This window comes from Polyodon spathula, chromosome 36 (genome assembly GCF_017654505.1).
Source record: "Polyodon spathula isolate WHYD16114869_AA chromosome 36, ASM1765450v1, whole genome shotgun sequence".
Taxonomy (NCBI): domain Eukaryota; kingdom Metazoa; phylum Chordata; class Actinopteri; order Acipenseriformes; family Polyodontidae; genus Polyodon; species Polyodon spathula.
Window position 1 is genome coordinate 5,632,652 of NC_054569.1, and position 17,601 is coordinate 5,650,252.

Below are 17,601 nucleotides of genomic sequence, written 5' to 3' on the forward strand. Positions count from 1 at the left end.
GAATTTTGTGATTGGCTAAGCGAGCGTGGTCCAGCCAATGGGAAGCGCGCATCAGCAGTATCCGGGTGAATAGTTTTGTTCAGGTTTGTGTCTCTGAAGTGAAGCTGGATTGTGTTGTTTTGAAAGTTAGCATTTTTGCAGGAAAGCAGCGATCAAGCTTCACAGCAGCGGGGTTTCTATACGGCGTGGGAAGCCTGTCAGGAACACGAGAGCCACGAAGTGCAGATTTATCAAACCACAATCACTATCCGGGGTGAATAAAAACACTATTTTATTTGCTTATGTAGCGTTGTAGGTTGTGTTTAATAGAGAACTAGACGAGGCTGTTTGGTCTTTGAACACTTCTCTGGTTTATTTAAATCAGATCCGTACACATAACTGAACAACAAGAACAGACACCATATTGTGAAATAGTTTTGTTCAGCTTTGTGTCTCTGAAGTGAAACAGAGTGACATACCAGAGGGACTACATTTCCCATCATCCTCCTGCTCACATATGTAACTAAGATGGATTTACCAGTGAGCAGGAGGATGATGGGAAATGTAGTTCTGAGTGGTCCATGCAGGTCCATGTGAAGCCATCTTGGGAGGCAGTGGAATGCAATTTAAAAGTTTTAAAAAGAGGTCAAAATGTAAAAATAAATTAAAACAATATAAGTCTTGCTTAAACAGTTGTGGCAACACATGGGAACATGTAGCACTAAAAATAAAAAGGTCCTTCTATACCCTTTAAAGGGTAAAACATTTTAATTTGCCATTCCAGGACTTCAAACACATTTCTCATGGCTGAATTCTGCATTACACAAGTCCAAAGCCGGTCTCCACGGTGTGTGTATACAGGAAATAAGATCTTCCTCACATGACGAGTAGTCAAAGCAGCGGCTGAGTAGCTTGATGGTTTCGAAGCAGGTGGATGCTTTGGGCAGTTTGGTATCTGGGACCTCAACAGACAGCTCCTTCGGGAGGACCTCCCATCCAACCCAGAACTTGAGGAGATCAAGCACAACTCTTGGGGTTGCTACAAAAGTAAAATAAATATCTCTTTTCAAATTTCATATGGGTCGAGTCCTGTCAAGTCAGCTTTATGAAAAGTAACTAATAGTTTTACTTTTGCAATACATTTGTTTATTATAATGTTCGTGTGCTTATTTAGATGTACATTCATATGAAATATATAAAGGCTATATTTGCACCCAGAGCCATATGAAAATTCATAATAGCACAATTGTGACATCAAAATGTCATTCCATAGAAGATTATTCTTGACCTTTGACCCCTACGTAAAGAGACACGCAAAAACATTGTTCATTACATTCCCTCCGAGTTTGAACCTTAACTGACCTTCCTGTCTGTTAAATATATTTTACGCACCTCATTTCTAAATGAAGAGGTCGCAAATATGGTAACAAGTGATAAGGAGTAAGTTGTCACTTTTTGTGCAAGGCAAGGGTGAGATGAATGGTTAAAAATAATTATACCTAGAAATGATGAATGAATTGAATTATCCCATTTTCAATGACTGTCCTGAAGAAGCCTGTTGTACAGCATTTAGACTCGAGAGCAGCCATCATCCACCTCATTGAGGGCAGGCCAGGCAATTCTTTCAAGAAACACCTAGAGGAAAAATACACTAATAAACTGCAGGAAAATACACTAATAAACTGCAGGAAAAAACGAATAAACTGCAGGAAAAAACACTAATAAACTGCAGGAAAAAACACTAATAAACTGCAGGAAAAAACACTAATAAACTGCAGGAAAAAACACTAATAAACTGCAGGAAAAAACACTAATAAACTGCAGGAAAAAACACTAATAAACTGCAGGAAAACACTAATAAACTGCAGGAAAAACACTAATAAACTGCAGGTGATCTTGCTGAACCTTACTGGCTGTTTTGTTGGATTTCATATTGAAATGGCTTCCTCTCAATGCTCTATACTAGTGTTCTTCATTGCAAGGCCCGCATGGCACTGGCGACCCCTAGTGGACTTTAGTGCGGCCCCCAACAACACACAAATGTGAAAGAGGAGGCCTGGCGGCCCTCACACTGATGTCTTATCGGCAAAAGTGGCCCCCCCCCCCCCCCCCGAAAATCAGTGAAGAACACTGCTCTATACAACTCGTTTTTTTGTCTTGTAGACCAAAAACATTAACAATTCATACTAGCAGATGAATTTCACAGAGTTACACACAAAATAAAAAATACATTACATATTTTATAATTAGGAATCACAATTTCAAAACATTAACACACGCTCATGGGTATTCAAAACTAATTAGGTAACAAAATGTAACTTAGCTGGGAGTTATACAGTGTGTCTGAGGCCCTTGGAAACATTAGTGGAACAACGTCACATCTTTCCTTTAGGAGAGGTTTGAACAAGCTGGCTTTAGTGGTGACGTCAGAGCAGAAGGAACACACAGCACTGCGAGGTGAAAGGGGGGATGAAACACGCTGTTGCGCATATTTAATGAACATACAGAAAATAAAAGGTTGAACAAAACACAAACACTGTTACAAAATAAACGGCACGTGGGCCAAAACAAATAGACAGACGAACAGTGTACGAACAGAACACAGGTACCGTGCTGGCACTTCCAGCACGCAACAGCAATTGTAATCCTAATAAATCTCTCTCTCACCTGTTCTCCACACCGAACACACAACCCCGACTGAGTGCAAACATGCAGCTTTTATGCAGCTGTAATGAGACTCGATTGCTAATCAAACATTCAATTGGAGTCTCGGTACAAATGCACGTGAATTAATAAAGTGCAATTCCCCGTGCTCACATATTATTACATTTTACCTGCACGTGAAGTGCTGTGCAATCCTCATGCCTAAATACAAATATACATTTTAAACACTCGTGTTCATAACCCATATTATATCCCGTGTAACAATGACTGTACACCAACATTAACACACAACACGCAACATACAACACAGAAATACACACAGGGGCTGGGCAACATTGACACAAGAGGCCAAACCAACATTTCCTTCAGACCTTTCCTCAGCTGTTTAACTTGTCTGGTTGTTCTTTCAATAACCTTCCGCAATTAAAAAAAAAAAAAAAAAAAATCAATTTCATTTGTTTAAAATGACAAAATAAAACAGTAAGCAAACAATTGAAAAGCAAGATAACTGTAGGTATGGTAATAATGTTTTACGTTTATTACAAAACTAGCACCACAAATTGTAAACCTAAGCTGGATATGAACAAAACAAAAACTAATCACAGCATGAAGGAGGAGTTTGTCCATCAGCCAATGTCGCTTTCCTTTTGTCACCCCTGGAAGATCCCAGCTTCCTGCCGGTTGCAATATTATACTTTTGTCTTCTTCACTTAGATCTGTTTTAGCTTCCAGCTAGAAAACAAAACACAAACACAAACAAAACCGTTATAAACACAAACACCTTCACTAATCACCTGTGTTATGGAAAACATACCATCTTACCACAAATTCAAACTAAGGAACTCTTATTAATAAGAACATATGCATTCACAAATACCTCATCTTATTTACACAACACATTCCAGAGAAAGAAGAAATGTGGCTTCAGACTGAAAAGCAATAGCACACAAAAACGTTTTTTTTAATTGAAAAAAGAAAGCAAAATGAAAGTATTATTTCGATAGGCAGAAGTGTGGGCTAGTGGTCAGGGCTCTGGACTCTGAGGGTTGTGGGTTCAGATCCTGGGTGTGGAACTGCTGCTGAACCCTTCACTCAGATTGCTCCAGTAAAACACCCAGCTGCATAAATGGGTACAAATGTAAGTCGCTTTGGATATAAGTGTCAGCCAAATAAATGAATAGTAAATAAAACAATGTATGATTACTGAACATTTAGCAAGCAGTTTTATTAAGACCTGAAATTAAAGAAATACAAGGTTACTTACTATGTTGATAGTTTCCCGAACATCGATATGAGGACAGTCCTGAATCTCCAAATGTTCGTTTCTGGTGCACCTCCTAGCAAGACAAGGACTATTGCAGGACTCAACCCAGCTAAGCACGGACCACCATGTAAGAATGAACAGCCAATCATTCACCAGCTACTTGAAATATATCCCTTTCTAGGAGGAACTGTGACGAGGAGGGAATTAAATGGTCAGGTTCTCCTTCAAACAGCAAAGCTTTTTCAGCGATTCCTGAGGAGGGGAGAAAAAAAAAAAAAAACACATCTGATACTTGGCAAAATGAAACCCATTTAAAAAAATATAAAGTGTGAGAATGACAAAACATGCCCTGCTCTCTGAGGCTGCGCTGCCTACACGTTATTTCCACGGTTATTTGCACCGCGCACCCAGGACTCGAGTCACAGAAGCCTGCAGACCGGTCACTTTGCTCTGAACAGGACCGGCTTCTGCTCTGTTTATAATGGCAGAAAAAAAAAAAAAAAAACTAAAAAGAAAATCTGAGGATGAATATCAAAACACCTCACCGGACTGGGAGAGTAAAGGATTTTTTTGTTGAACGCAATGGAAAAAACTCTTGTGCCAGAAATAACTGAATGTGTGAATGCAAGAAATTTAACGGTAAATCACAGCATTCACGAGATTATATATACATATATTCTGATTTCAGAAGAGCATCACAAAAAACAGGTATAGCTACAAAAAAAAATGTACACTAAACATATTTGTCGCACGGGTCGGTTGTCACGGGTCGGTTGTCGCACGGGTCGGTTGTCGCACGGGTCGGTTGTCACGGGTCGGTTGTCACGGGTCGGTTGTCACGGGTCGGTTGTCGCACGGGTCGGTTGTCACGGGTCGGTTGTCGCACGGGTCGGTTGTCACGGGTCGGTTGTCGCGGGGTCGGTTGTCACGGGTCGGTTGTCGCACGGGTCGGTTGTCGCACGGGTCGGTTGTCGCACGGGTCGGTTGTCGCACGGGTCGGTTGTCGCACGGGTCGGTTGTCACGGGTCGGTTGTCACAGGTCGGTTGTCACGGGTCGGTTGTCACGGGTCGGTTGTCACGGGTCGGTTGTCACGGGTCGGTTGTCGCACGGGTCGGTTGTCACGGGTCGGTTGTCACGGGTCGGTTGTTGCACGGGTCGGTTGTCACGGTGCTCATAGCTGTGACACTAGGTGGCGCAGGCAGGTGATTCTAACACTGAAATGTGGCTTCTATTGAACCAGCTTGTAATTTGAGGTCAGTTCCATCTAACATAAAGGTTCGCACATTTTTTTATTTTTTTTTCATACCCAAAGTAAGAAATACATATCTTGTTGTTTATGTTCTAACTCTTAGTAGTACTGGAGTTTGTTTGAACTGGTGGCCATGTTAAATAGAACCAGATACTGGCTATCTTTTGGTGTAAAAACAAAACCAGTAGGTTCTCCCAGTAGTCCTGAGAGAATTCAATTATCATGTTAAGTCTGGCTGGGGCAGGTTGTCTCATAGTTTTGGGGGTTGGTTGTCACATGCAAATCCTATAGGAAGAATACTTATATTTTTTCTTTCTACTTTTTTACACCAAAATGTGGGATCTGTCGCCATATAATGCTTATTTAAATGATTTCCTGTTTGTCCTCTGGTTCTGTGGAGGCTGTGGTATTATTTTGTAGCATGGGTCAACATTTTTATATATATATATATATATTATATATATATATATATATATATATATATATATATAGGTCTGTATTTTATATGTTCACATACAAAGTAAAAATGCAACTTTTTCTGTTATTGTGCACAGTAGAAACTGTTATTTAAAAAAAAAAAAAAAAAAAAACTAAAAATGTTGCATTATTGTCTACTGTAAAAGCAAGAACACACGCTGTGACAACCAACCCCAGTGTGGGGCAGGGAGTCACGGGTGACCGGCACGTTTTAAACCGTCTATATATCATATTTGAAATAAAGTTATGCTGAAATAAAAACATCAATTTGTAGGTGAAGAGTTATTCTTCAATATAACGAGGAGCAGAACCTCGCAGCATGTCACCAGATTGAGGAAAATAATATAGAGTAAAAAGTGTGACAACCAGCCCCCGTCTCCCCTATCCTGTGTGTTGCAGAATTAACCATTAATCTCATTTAAGATGTTATGCAACCGGCCAAATGTGTGTTTTTTTTTTTTTTTATTATTATTATTAAGTATACATTTTTATCGTAATAAAAAGCCACCAGTTGCAAAAAAGCGAAGCGCTAGCGCTGTATTTAAAGAACAGGGAGCAGCAATGCGTGATTTCTTCGTGTTTGGGGTTGTTAAATCAGCTTCCAGCATTATTCAGACATTTAAAAGACAGTATTCCGGTCAAATCAATAGTTTGTTATTAATTGCTCGTCATCCATTATAGCCAAAGGAGACAGTAGGTATCTGTCCTCTTCAATTTCCAAAAATGCTGCCATATCGTTTTTTCGGTTTAAGGGGTCTCAAGGAAATTTAGGTATTTTCACTTTGTTATCCCCTAAAGTCGTTTTGTGCAATGGTTAACTAACTTAAGGGAAATACGGAAATACAAATATTACTTAAGCAGAACATTTGGGGAAACTAAGGGGGGAATTTCACTTTAGGTGTTATGCAACCTGGCACTTGCCTTTATGTCGCAGTTCAAATCTTCAAATCTGCAGCGTTATTTCACTACAAACCATGCCCGCATTGACAAAGAATTTCCAAAAGATTCTGAACTTCTGTCTTTAAAAGTTAACGCTAGAACCGCCACGACAGTCATGCGTTATATGTGCTAATTTCCATTTAAATGTGGCGTTTCTGCTATTGCAAATGTTAGATATTATGTTCATGAATACATCTTTTGAGTTTTATCTGATATTTTTATCAGCTCATGTCGGAGCTGAAAAAAATGACTGTTGTCGGTAAAAAGCAAAAGGATAAACAGACATAATGTTGACCAAATTTGCCAAACAATCTGAGACAGCGACTTGCCCTACTCCTAACAAGTGGCCTGGAACATTGCCCGTGCAAAAAAAACCCTACTCCGAAGGTGAGTTTGTGAAAACTTGCCTTAGGGATGTTATTGCTGTCCTATGTCCCAACAACAATCAACTGCAAAAGCAAATTTCACATCACACGGTAGACCGCATCCATCTCAGACCTGAACAGTGACATTGAACTACAGCTGCATTCAGAACAAAGTGCGTTGCAAAGAATGCCAAAAGCACGCAGAGTACAGATCCTGCCTGTATGCGGTATAAGAAAATACGATAGTTAGCTACTCACCCAAATAAGAAACAAAAACAAAACTATGCTTTTATAAATAGTGAAAATGTATTTGTTTGGATATCAATATTACGTATGTACTGGAAAAAATAAAGGTCAGCTTCATTTAATAGTGTGTGTGATGCAGCATGTTTTCACTCACTCGGGGTTGTGTGTTCGGTGAGTGGAGAACGGGATTGGAGACGGAGGTAACAGTAATAGTTCGAATAATACCAGCTCACCGTGTTTGTCTGTGTAGTCTGTTTTGTTTGTCTCTTTGTTTTGGCTACGAGTGCCGTGTCCTGTGTTTTGTTTGTCTTGCAACCTTTTATTTTCTGCTCTGTTTAATTATTAAATGCTGAGCGCAAACAAGCGCTCAGCTTCACCAAAACTCCACCTCTCTGTGTCTCTTCTGTGTTGGTTCCTGGTTATGGTCTGACGTCACCCACTACAGCCGTCTTTGTGACACTGACTGATTATTATTAGAGAAAAGTTGGAAATGTGTACCTTGCTAAATACAAGGAAGAATTCATGCAAAGTGTCAGCAGTCTTAGAAGAAGAAGCCATTCAAATCCATAAAGGACTGAAAAAAAACTAAACAGCACATTCACAATCAGCACGGCCAAAAGAACAGTTAGGAAACGGCTTGAAAGCTGCAGCAAAACAAACAGCTAAACCAAAAACTTGAACAGATGTGGCAACAGGTGGACTCTGAACTGCAGTTGAAAAGATTAGAGAAACGGGATATTGCGTTAGACATATCTAATAAACTGACACAGAGCTTCAGAAGCCAAGGCAGTTCCGATAATCCAATGTTACAAACTGCCCCGGATTTGACTCAATATGGTAAAAGGTCTTTTACCTTAGTGACAAACATTTTGATCTTAAGTGGTACCAGGGAATCAAATATTGTCTTTGAAAGCTGATTACAGAGAAGAGCAAATCAGTTGGCAACACATATATAGCATGCTGCTGTGAGTTTATCACCAAGAATAAAGCAAATGGAGCAGAACACCATGAAACCTATTCAAGAAAGCTGCTACACATTGTGGATGAGTGGGAGCAAGAATATAAGGGTCTAAAAACCAAGTCTATGTTCGCTCAGGAGCTAAAGCGGTTGTGTCTGGAGAAGTTCAAATGTCAGAACTGGTCTACTTTTACAGACCTTAAACCAAGAGAAAGATCAGTGCCAAAAGAAAGAGAAAGATCAGAGCCAAAAGAAAGAGAAGAAATGAGAGGATGTCTCCCTGATGCCTGCTGTCAAGCAGTATGCAAACAGGGGTCTGGAATAGAAATCGAAGATGACATTTTAACAGGAGCACAAGCTTTACAGTATACTGTAGCTCTGGGGCATTTTTCCAGTTTTCAATTTTAAAGCAGCTGCTGACTGAAGAAAATGTTAAGAACTATTTGAAGAGCATGAATGAGTATAAAGAGTCAGGAATGGCTTTTTCAGTGCATTGTAGAACATTTTGTAAAAGATGCCAAGCTAGGGCATTTAGAAAAGAAATGTCTTGACACAATATCAAAGAGAATCAAAGAAGCCTTCTGAACATCTTGAAATAAAAAAAAAAAAATCCTGTCTGAGTTCATCCAGATCTTCTGCAATGCTTTGGATAAAGACATTGTGATTTCTGAGTTTATCCAGATCTTCTGCAGCGCTTTGGATAAAGACATTGTGATTTCTGAGTTCATCCAGATCTTCTGCAGCGCTTTGGATAAAGACATTGTGATTTCTGAGTTTATCCAGATCTTCTGCAGCGCTTTGGATAAAGACATTGTGATTTCTGAGTTCATCCAGATCTTCTGCAGCGCTTTGGATAAAGACATTGTGATTTCTGAGTTCATCCAGATCTTCTGCAGCGCTTTGGATAAAGACATTGTGATTTCTGAGTTCATCCAGATCTTCTGCAGCGCTTTGGATAAGACATTGTGATTCCCAGGGTCACTTTGGGAGCCATTCTGTTTCAGAACAATGCCAACAACGAGGAGTTTTCCAGCATGAATTTTATTGAGGATTTGAAGCAGATGCCGAGTGATGAATTTTCTGAAGAGTGTTACATCAAACAGACACTCTGATCTGCCCTGTAAACCACAGAATGAATTGGTTGAGTGTTTGGTTGTAGAAGGATAGCTATGGCCGGAGGGGTGGACCACAAAGAGCACTTTGCTTCAGCGGATTGACCAAGTGGGTTGCTAGATATACATTTGAGAATTCAAGGAAACTAATCGAATGTAAATAGTAGGAGTACATTCTGGAGCAAAGATACACATTGGTATTTCTATCCATATAACAATATCAAACATTTTATCCTGACTGTAAAATTCACCCGATGCAAACATTGAAGCCTCTGACTACTGGAAGTATGTCCTGCCACATTTAATGAACAGTTTGCCGAGAACTGCAATGCAAATCAAGCTGATATCCCAAGAGAATGGAAACGTATCACAAAAGAGAAAGCACTGAAAAGCTTACAGGAGACGGTTTTCATGAAATAAGATGCAGTGCCCCACAGTCTTGTCCAGGTGAAGAATAAAATAATTAGTTTGAAGGGATTTGCTCCTACTCTGTATTACTGTATGACATTATAATAACATGCAATTGCACCTTTAAAGATGTTTCTGTTCAAACATGCTGCTTGTTAGATCAGTTTGAAATACACTGTTTATTATCATTATAAACAATGCTGGCTGGATGAGACAGCATGGGTATGAATGAGTTTCATCAACTCAGAAATGAATCTGTACCAGCTGATCATGTGTTCAATGTATTGTAATGGTTTATACTGGATCAGCTGAGCATGTGTTTAATATATTGTAATGGTTTATACTGGATCAGCTGAGCATGTGTTTAATATATTGTAATGGTTTATACTGGATCAGCTGAGCATGTGTTTAATATATTGTAATGGTTTATACTGGATCAGCTGATCATGTGTTTAATATATTGTAATGTTTTATACTGGATCAGCTGAGCATGTGTTTAATATATTGTAATGGTTTTATATATTTTACAGTTTAATGGATTCTGTATTTTAATGGGGTGCATTCTTGGATTCTTTCCTGATCAGTCTATGGGAGGAAGTCCAAAGAGGATGGGGTTTAGAATGTAGTTACCATGATGCTAATGTCTGTCAGACAACCACGTAATGTCTGAAATATTGCAAAACAAAACAAGAATCCCAATGCCTGTTCTGATCTATCTGTTCGTTAACCATTGCATGAATGTAAAGAGGCGCCCCATATATCTACTGAACTGACCCCTATACCAGTTTCTGATCCTGGATTAAGTGCTTTACTGTATTCCCACAGTATCAATCAATCAACCAATCAATCTTTATTTTATATAGCGTCTTTCATAGTGGAACACCATCACAAAGCGCTTTACAAGATAACAAGAAAATCTGTAATACCTCAAAATACAGAGAAATGCATAACACATGATATACAGTTATAAACCAATGATATATAAAAATTATATACAGTGGAAAGTGCATAATACATGAAATAGTACACTAAACACAGTGGAAAGTGCAGAATTCATGAAATAGTACAATACAGTGGAAAGTGTATTGGTTTGTGCGATCACTCTGTGTGGCAATATCTGGGTAAATAAAGTGTAAAAGATGAAGTCTCAGCTGAGCTGTATATTCTCTATCTGTGCCGTCAGCTTCTCTGCAACAGGGTCACACCTGGAACAATACAGACATGGAACAAAAAGACTGTGGTTAGTAAAGCACATGGGTGAGAAAAGCACAATGGAACCAGTTTGTTTGTGTTTGCTCCCTCAAAACTAGCAAGAAACAACTCAAATTATAATTAAACTGCTGCTCCCTGCACCTCTGTTACACAAGACAATGCTGGAGTATCAGTGAGAAGCAGGAGCGCTCTCAGGATCTCCTCTGAACTCTACCCTCCTTGTTGGTGTGCTGTGCTCTGTCCTATCAAGACAATGCTGGAGTATCAGTGAGAAGCAGGAGCGCTCTCAGGATCTCCTCTGAACTCTACCCTCCTTGTTGGTGTGCTGTGCTCTGTCCTATCAAGACAATGCTGGAGTATCAGTGAGAAGCAGGAGCGCTCTCAGGATCTCCTCTGAACTCTACCCTCCTTGTTGGTGTGCTGTGCTCTGTCCTAGCAAGACAATGCTGGAGTATCAGTGAGAAGCAGGAGCGCTCTCAGGATCTCCTCTGAACTCTACCGTCCTTGTTGGTGTGCTGTGCTCTGTCCTATCAAGACAATGCTGGAGTATCAGTGAGAAGCAGGAGCGCTCTCAGGATCTCCTCTGAACTCTACCCTCCTTGTTGGTGTGCTGTGCTCTGTCCTATCAAGACAATGCTGGAGTATCAGTGAGAAGCAGGAGCGCTCTCAGGATCTCCTCTGAACTCTACCCTCCTTGTTGGTGTGCTGTGCTCTGTCCTATCAAGACAATGCTGGAGTATCAGTGAGAAGCAGGAGCGCTCTCAGGATCTCCTCTGAACTCTACCCTCCTTGTTGGTGTGCTGTGCTCTGTCCTATCAAGACAATGCTGGAGTATCAGTGAGAAGCAGGAGCGCTCTCAGGATCTCCTCTGAACTCTACCCTCCTTGTTGGTGTGCTGTGCTCTGTCCTATCAAGACAATGCTGGAGTATCAGTGAGAAGCAGGAGCGCTCTCAGGATCTCCTCTGAACTCTACCGTCCTTGTTGGTGTGCTGTGCTCTGTCCTATCAAGACAATGCTGGAGTATCAGTGAGAAGCAGGAGCGCTCTCAGGATCTCCTCTGAACTCTACCGTCCTTGTTGGTGTGCTGTGCTCTGTCCTATCAAGACAATGCTGGAGTATCAGTGAGAAGCAGGAGCGCTCTCAGGATCTCCTCTGAACTCTACCCTCCTTGTTGGTGTGCTGTGCTCTGTCCTAGCAAGACAATGCTGGAGTATCAGTGAGAAGCAGGAGCGCTCTCAGGATCTCCTCTGAACTCTACCCTCCTTGTTGGTGTGCTGTGCTCTGTCCTAGCAAGACAATGCTGGAGTATCAGTGAGAAGCAGGAGCGCTCTCAGGATCTCCTCTGAACTCTACCCTCCTTGTTGGTGTGCTGTGCTCTGTCCTACCAAGACAATGCTGGAGTATCAGTGAGAAGCAGGAGCGCTCTCAGGATCTCCTCTGAACTCTACCCTCCTTGTTGGTGTGCTGTGCTCTGTCCTATCAAGACAATGCTGGAGTATCAGTGAGAAGCAGGAGCGCTCTCAGGATCTCCTCTGAACTCTACCCTCCTTGTTGGTGTGCTGTGCTCTGTCCTACCAAGACAATGCTGGAGTATCAGTGAGAAGCAGGAGCGCTCTCAGGATCTCCTCTGAACTCTACCCTCCTTGTTGGTGTGCTGTGCTCTGTCCTATCAAGACAATGCTGGAGTATCAGTGAGAAGCAGGAGCGCTCTCAGGATCTCCTCTGAACTCTACCCTCCTTGTTGGTGTGCTGTGCTCTGTCCTATCAAGACAATGCTAGAGTATCAGTGAGAAGCAGGAGCGCTCTCAGGATCTCCTCTGAACTCTACCCTCCTTGTTGGTGTGCTGTGCTCTGTCCTATCAAGACAATGCTGGAGTATCAGTGACACTGGTGTCCGTTATTCACAGGAAAACAAAATCTCATGCAGCTCAGAAGAGTCAGGCAACTGTCACCTTAAAAATGGCAAACCATCTATAGCACCAATCAAAAAAAACCATTTTGAAATATAAGCAGTGCTGTTTTTAATACATTTTTCTGGGGTGATAACTGATTCATTTAGAAGAAGAACAGAATCCAATAGTTATTAAAAGTGCATGAAAATGTATCTTTACCTGTCGTCGCTGGTGGAGCTGGATGAAGCATCACTTTGTTCCTTTGCTGAAATAATAATAATAATAATAATAATAATAATAATAATAATAATAATAATAATAATAATAAAATACAACTCTGACCCATGAGGAGATCTCTCAAAGAAGAGCCTTTAAAGCCCTTCTCCCTTGGGTTTATATTTGAATGTTACTGTAGTTCAGTATCTAGCAGGCGCGGCACATAGAAAAACAATGATCTCCTAAAAGCAGAGCAAACCAGGGAGAGACAGCTCTGCACAAACACATCTATTACAACTCTGACCCATAGAAAACAATGATCTCCTAAAAGCAGAGCAAACCAGGGAGAGACAGCTCTGCACAAACACATCTATTACAACTCTGACCCATAGAAAACAATGATCTCCTAAAAGCAGAGCAAACCAGGGAGAGACAGCTCTGCACAAACACATCTATTACAACTCTGACCCATAGAAAACAATGATCTCCTAAAAGCAGAGCAAACCAGGGAGAGACAGCTCTGCACAAACACATCTATTACAACTCTGACCCATAGAAAACAATGATCTCCTAAAAGCAGAGCAAACCAGGGAGAGACAGCTCTGCACAAACACATCTATTACAACTCTGACCCATAGAATGATGATAATAAGAAGGTACAGGCAGTTTCTACAAACCAGTTTTTGGTAGCGCAAGTAAATCGGTATTTTGCCAAGAACTTCATTCTAACCTCTATCCTCTTAGCCTTGATCTTCACTAGAAGTGTTTTATTTCTTCTTCTTAAATGTATGCAATTAAAACACATCTAAAATACTCACTCTGCGCTGCTGTGTAGTCAGGGCTCCTGGCACCTAGGAGTGAATTACAAAACTCAGGGTTACTGTATTTACAAGTGAATCTATCAGCAGCTTCATATCATTGAGAAATGTACTGTCATCATTCCACACACTGGAGAAGGTTGTGATTGCACTTGTGTTATTAGTGCACACATGCCAGGGCTGGATTCACTTTCCCTGCACCCAGCCCTGCTTTATAGAGCTATAGGACCCTGTTGAGATTCACTGCTAAAAGCACTCCCTAAAATCACACAGAAACTCTGACCCATTTTTTGCAGCTTAGCACTAAACCCACAGCAGATCTTTTTCTGAAGATTCTGCCAGCTACTATCCTTCATGTGCATTTTTTTTTTCACATATTAAAAGAACAAAAACAGTAGCCCAAGTAAATTCATGTCTGGGGGCTCAAGTCATTTCTCCTTCAGTGACCAGGGTGACCCATCCAGCTTTGGACAGAACTGCCCTGAAACTGCGGGTCAGTATCCCTGTCCAGGGCCTCCCAAAATATCAGTTTCCTTGAGTTCCACCGACTGCAATGAGATAAACACTGAGAGAATGTACAGGAGCTCTAGCTATATGTTGCATTCAGCCTCTGTGTCACTGATGTGTGGGTTCTGGTTGTAAAGTGCATGTCTAAAATACTAGATCCATGTCCTTATCAGCACCTGTAAGAGTCCTGATGAGCTTATAGGCACACATTATTAACATGTTGTTTTCCAAGAGCACAGCATGTGTGTTTAACTCTTGTTTGGTAACATTTCCAGTACTCTGCAAATCTGGAGTTCCATCAGTGGTTGAAACCCTTGGGTAGCTGTTTCAGGAGTTAGGGCTCGATCCATCCTCACTGCTGCCAGGAGTTTATTCAGAACCTAAACTCTAAGGCCAGCTGAAAGCTGAGTCCAGAGAGGACTGTGGAAGACAGCTCTTCAGATTCCTACATGGAGGAATCAGCAGCCCAGTGCAAAGACTAGTACAGGAACCTTTTACACATTTACTGCAGGAGAGACCAGGGCGTTAAAAGACTGGGATCAATTAGAAATGGGAGTTTGTTCATGCTAAGCTCATAAATATGTATATTTCATCAGGACCTGTCTATTCTGTATATACAGAACACAACTGATAAAGGAATTAGAAATGCAGCATTAATGAAGCAGCTTTTAACCCCGCCTCCCTCTCTCTCACCTGATGCTCTTTTCATCCAGATGTGAACTCCTATGATCACTGCGATGATCAGACCCAGAGCAGCCAGCACACCACCAGCAACAAACCCCACGTTCAGAGCAGCCTCTGGAGCTGCAAACACACAGGAGACTGTTTAGCAAAAGCAATCAGTGAAGATAATGACCCACATCCCTGCAGCAGGCATTAGGCTCTGTGTAAAGCACAGTAATACCAGTGGTGTGAAAGTTTACCACAGGCATTTAGCATTTCCAGTAAAACCAGTCTAATCCAGCCCCTCTACAAACCAGCATTCTGGGTAATTCAGCATGATTTACTGAAATGAATGTACCGACCAAATCCCTATCGAAATGAATGGTGTGATCCAGTCCTCTACAATCCCTATTGAAATGAATGGTGTGATCCAGTCCTCTACAATCCCTATTGAAATGAATGGTGTGATACAGTCCTCTACAATCCCTATTGAAATGAATGGTGTGATACAGTCCTCTACAATCCCTATTGAAATGAATGGTGTGATACAGTCCTCTACAATCCCTATTGAAATGAATGGTGTGATCCAGTCCTCTACAATCCCTATTGAAATGAATGGTGTGATACAGTCCTCTACAATCCCTATTGAAATGAATGGTGTGATACAGTCCTCTACAATCCCTATTGAAATGAATGGTGTGATCCAGTCCTCTACAATCCCTATTGAAATGAATGGTGTGATACAGTCCTCTACAATCCCTATTGAAATGAATGGTGTGATCCAGTCCTCTACAATCCCTATTGAAATGAATGGTGTGATACAGTCCTCTACAATCCCTATTGAAATGAATGGTGTGATACAGTCCTCTACAATCCCTATTGAAATGAATGGTGTGATACAGTCCTCTACAATCCCTATTGAAATGAATGGTGTGATACAGTCCTCTACAATCCCTATTGAAATGAATGGTGTGATCCAGTCCTCTACAATCCCTATTGAAATGAATGGTGTGATCCAGTCCTCTACAATCCCTATTGAAATGAATGGTGTGATCCAGTCCTCTACAATCCCTATTGAAATGAATGGTGTGATCCAGTCCTCTACAATCCCTATTGAAATGAATGGTGTGATACAGTCCTCTACAATCCCTATTGAAATGAATGGTGTGATACAGTCCTCTACAATCCCTATTGTAATGAATGGTGTGATACAGACCTCTAAAATCCCTATTGAAATGAATGGTGTGATACAGTCCTCTACAATCCCTATTGAAATGAATGGTGTGAGGCTTGTCCTAATAACAGGTGAAGATGTGTTGAGGCATTGTTGTGTTTAATATTTTCTGAGGCACCATTGAGTTTATTATACTGTGTATGTACAGCAATAATGTTTTTTTTTTCCAACAGGGTCTCAGGTACAGCCTCCCTCCCTCCCCTCCCTGCTCACACAGTCTATTTCAGTACCAGGGTCTCAGGTACAGCCTCCCTCCCTCCCCTCCCTGCTCACACAGTCTATTTCAGTACCAGGGTCTCAGGTACAGCCTCCCTCCCCTCCCTGCTCACACAGTCTATTTCAGTACCAGGGTCTCAGGTACAGCCTCCCTCCCCTCCCTCCCTGCTCACACAGTCTATTTCAGTACCAGGGTCTCAGGTACAGCCTCCCTCCCTCCCCTCCCTGCTCACTCAGTCTATTTCAGTACCAGGGTCTCAGGTACAGCCTCCCTCCCTCCCTGCTCACACAGTCTATTTCAGTACCAGGGTCTCAGGTACAGCCTCCCTCCCTCCCTCCCTGCTCACACAGTCTATTTCAGTACCAGGGTCTCAGGTACAGCCTCCCTCCCTCCCTCCCTGCTCACACAGTCTATTTCAGTACCAGGGTCTAAGGTACAGCCTCCCTCCCTCCCTGCTCACACAGTCTATTTCAGTACCAGGGTCTCAGGTACAGCCTCCCTCCCTCCCTCCCTGCTCACACAGTCTATTTCAGTACCAGGGTCTAAGGTACAGCCTCCCTCCCTCCCTGCTCACACAGTCTATTTCAGTACCAGGGTCTCAGGTACAGCCTCCCTCCCTCCCTGCTCACACAGTCTATTTCAGTACCAGGGTCTCAGGTACAGCCTCTCCCTCCCTCCCTGCTCACACAGTCTATTTCAGTACCAGGGTCTCAGGTACAGCCTCCCTCCCCTCCCCTCCCTGCTCACACAGTCTATTTCAGTAGCAGGGTCTCTCTCTCTCTCTCTCTTACCCCATTTCACATCCATCTTCTCATCCAGGCTGGCGTGGTGCACCTGGCAGGAGTAGCTGTGTTTCTTCTGGTCCTCAGGACTCACTGTCAGGATCTTTCTCAGCTGGTAGGTTGTGTCCCCGTTGGGCAGCACCTCTCCACTCCACACCCCCTCCTCCAGCACAGCCTCCCCGTCTCTGACCCAGTTCACCTCAACCTCTCGGGGGTAGAACCCCGTCACGTGGCAAATGACGTCCGTTCCTGCAGATTCACGCGCTTTCCTCTGTATCAGCGTCACTGCAGGGCGGACTGGAGAAAGAGAACAGCAGTGCTGTTACAGTTAGACCCCAGTATTGTTTCATGCAGTATTCAATCACACTGTAGAAACCCCCTCCACTCTGATTGGCTG

At 42.0% G+C, this 17,601-nt stretch overlaps 1 protein-coding gene across 3 annotated transcripts in view; it reads right to left on the reverse strand.

Moving 5' to 3' along the window:
• Positions 1–10,722: 10,722 nt before the first annotated feature.
• LOC121304018 (major histocompatibility complex class I-related gene protein-like) overlaps positions 10,723–17,601 on the reverse strand; it is a 32,419-nt gene continuing 25,540 nt past the window's right edge. The window contains exons 4-8 of one of the 3 annotated variants that reach the window (XM_041234959.1): positions 17,214–17,501; positions 15,002–15,112; positions 13,802–13,834; positions 12,987–13,032; positions 10,725–10,867 (exon numbers count right to left, since the gene is read on the reverse strand). In XM_041234959.1, the coding sequence (XP_041090893.1) occupies positions 10,810–10,867; positions 12,987–13,032; positions 13,802–13,834; positions 15,002–15,112; positions 17,214–17,501 (536 nt within the window). In that variant the 3' untranslated portion in view covers positions 10,725–10,809. Of the gene's footprint in view, positions 10,868–12,986; positions 13,033–13,801; positions 13,835–15,001; positions 15,113–17,213; positions 17,502–17,601 lie in introns of all 3 variants that reach the window. The other 2 variants (XM_041234961.1, XM_041234960.1) reach the window with 2 other exon arrangements.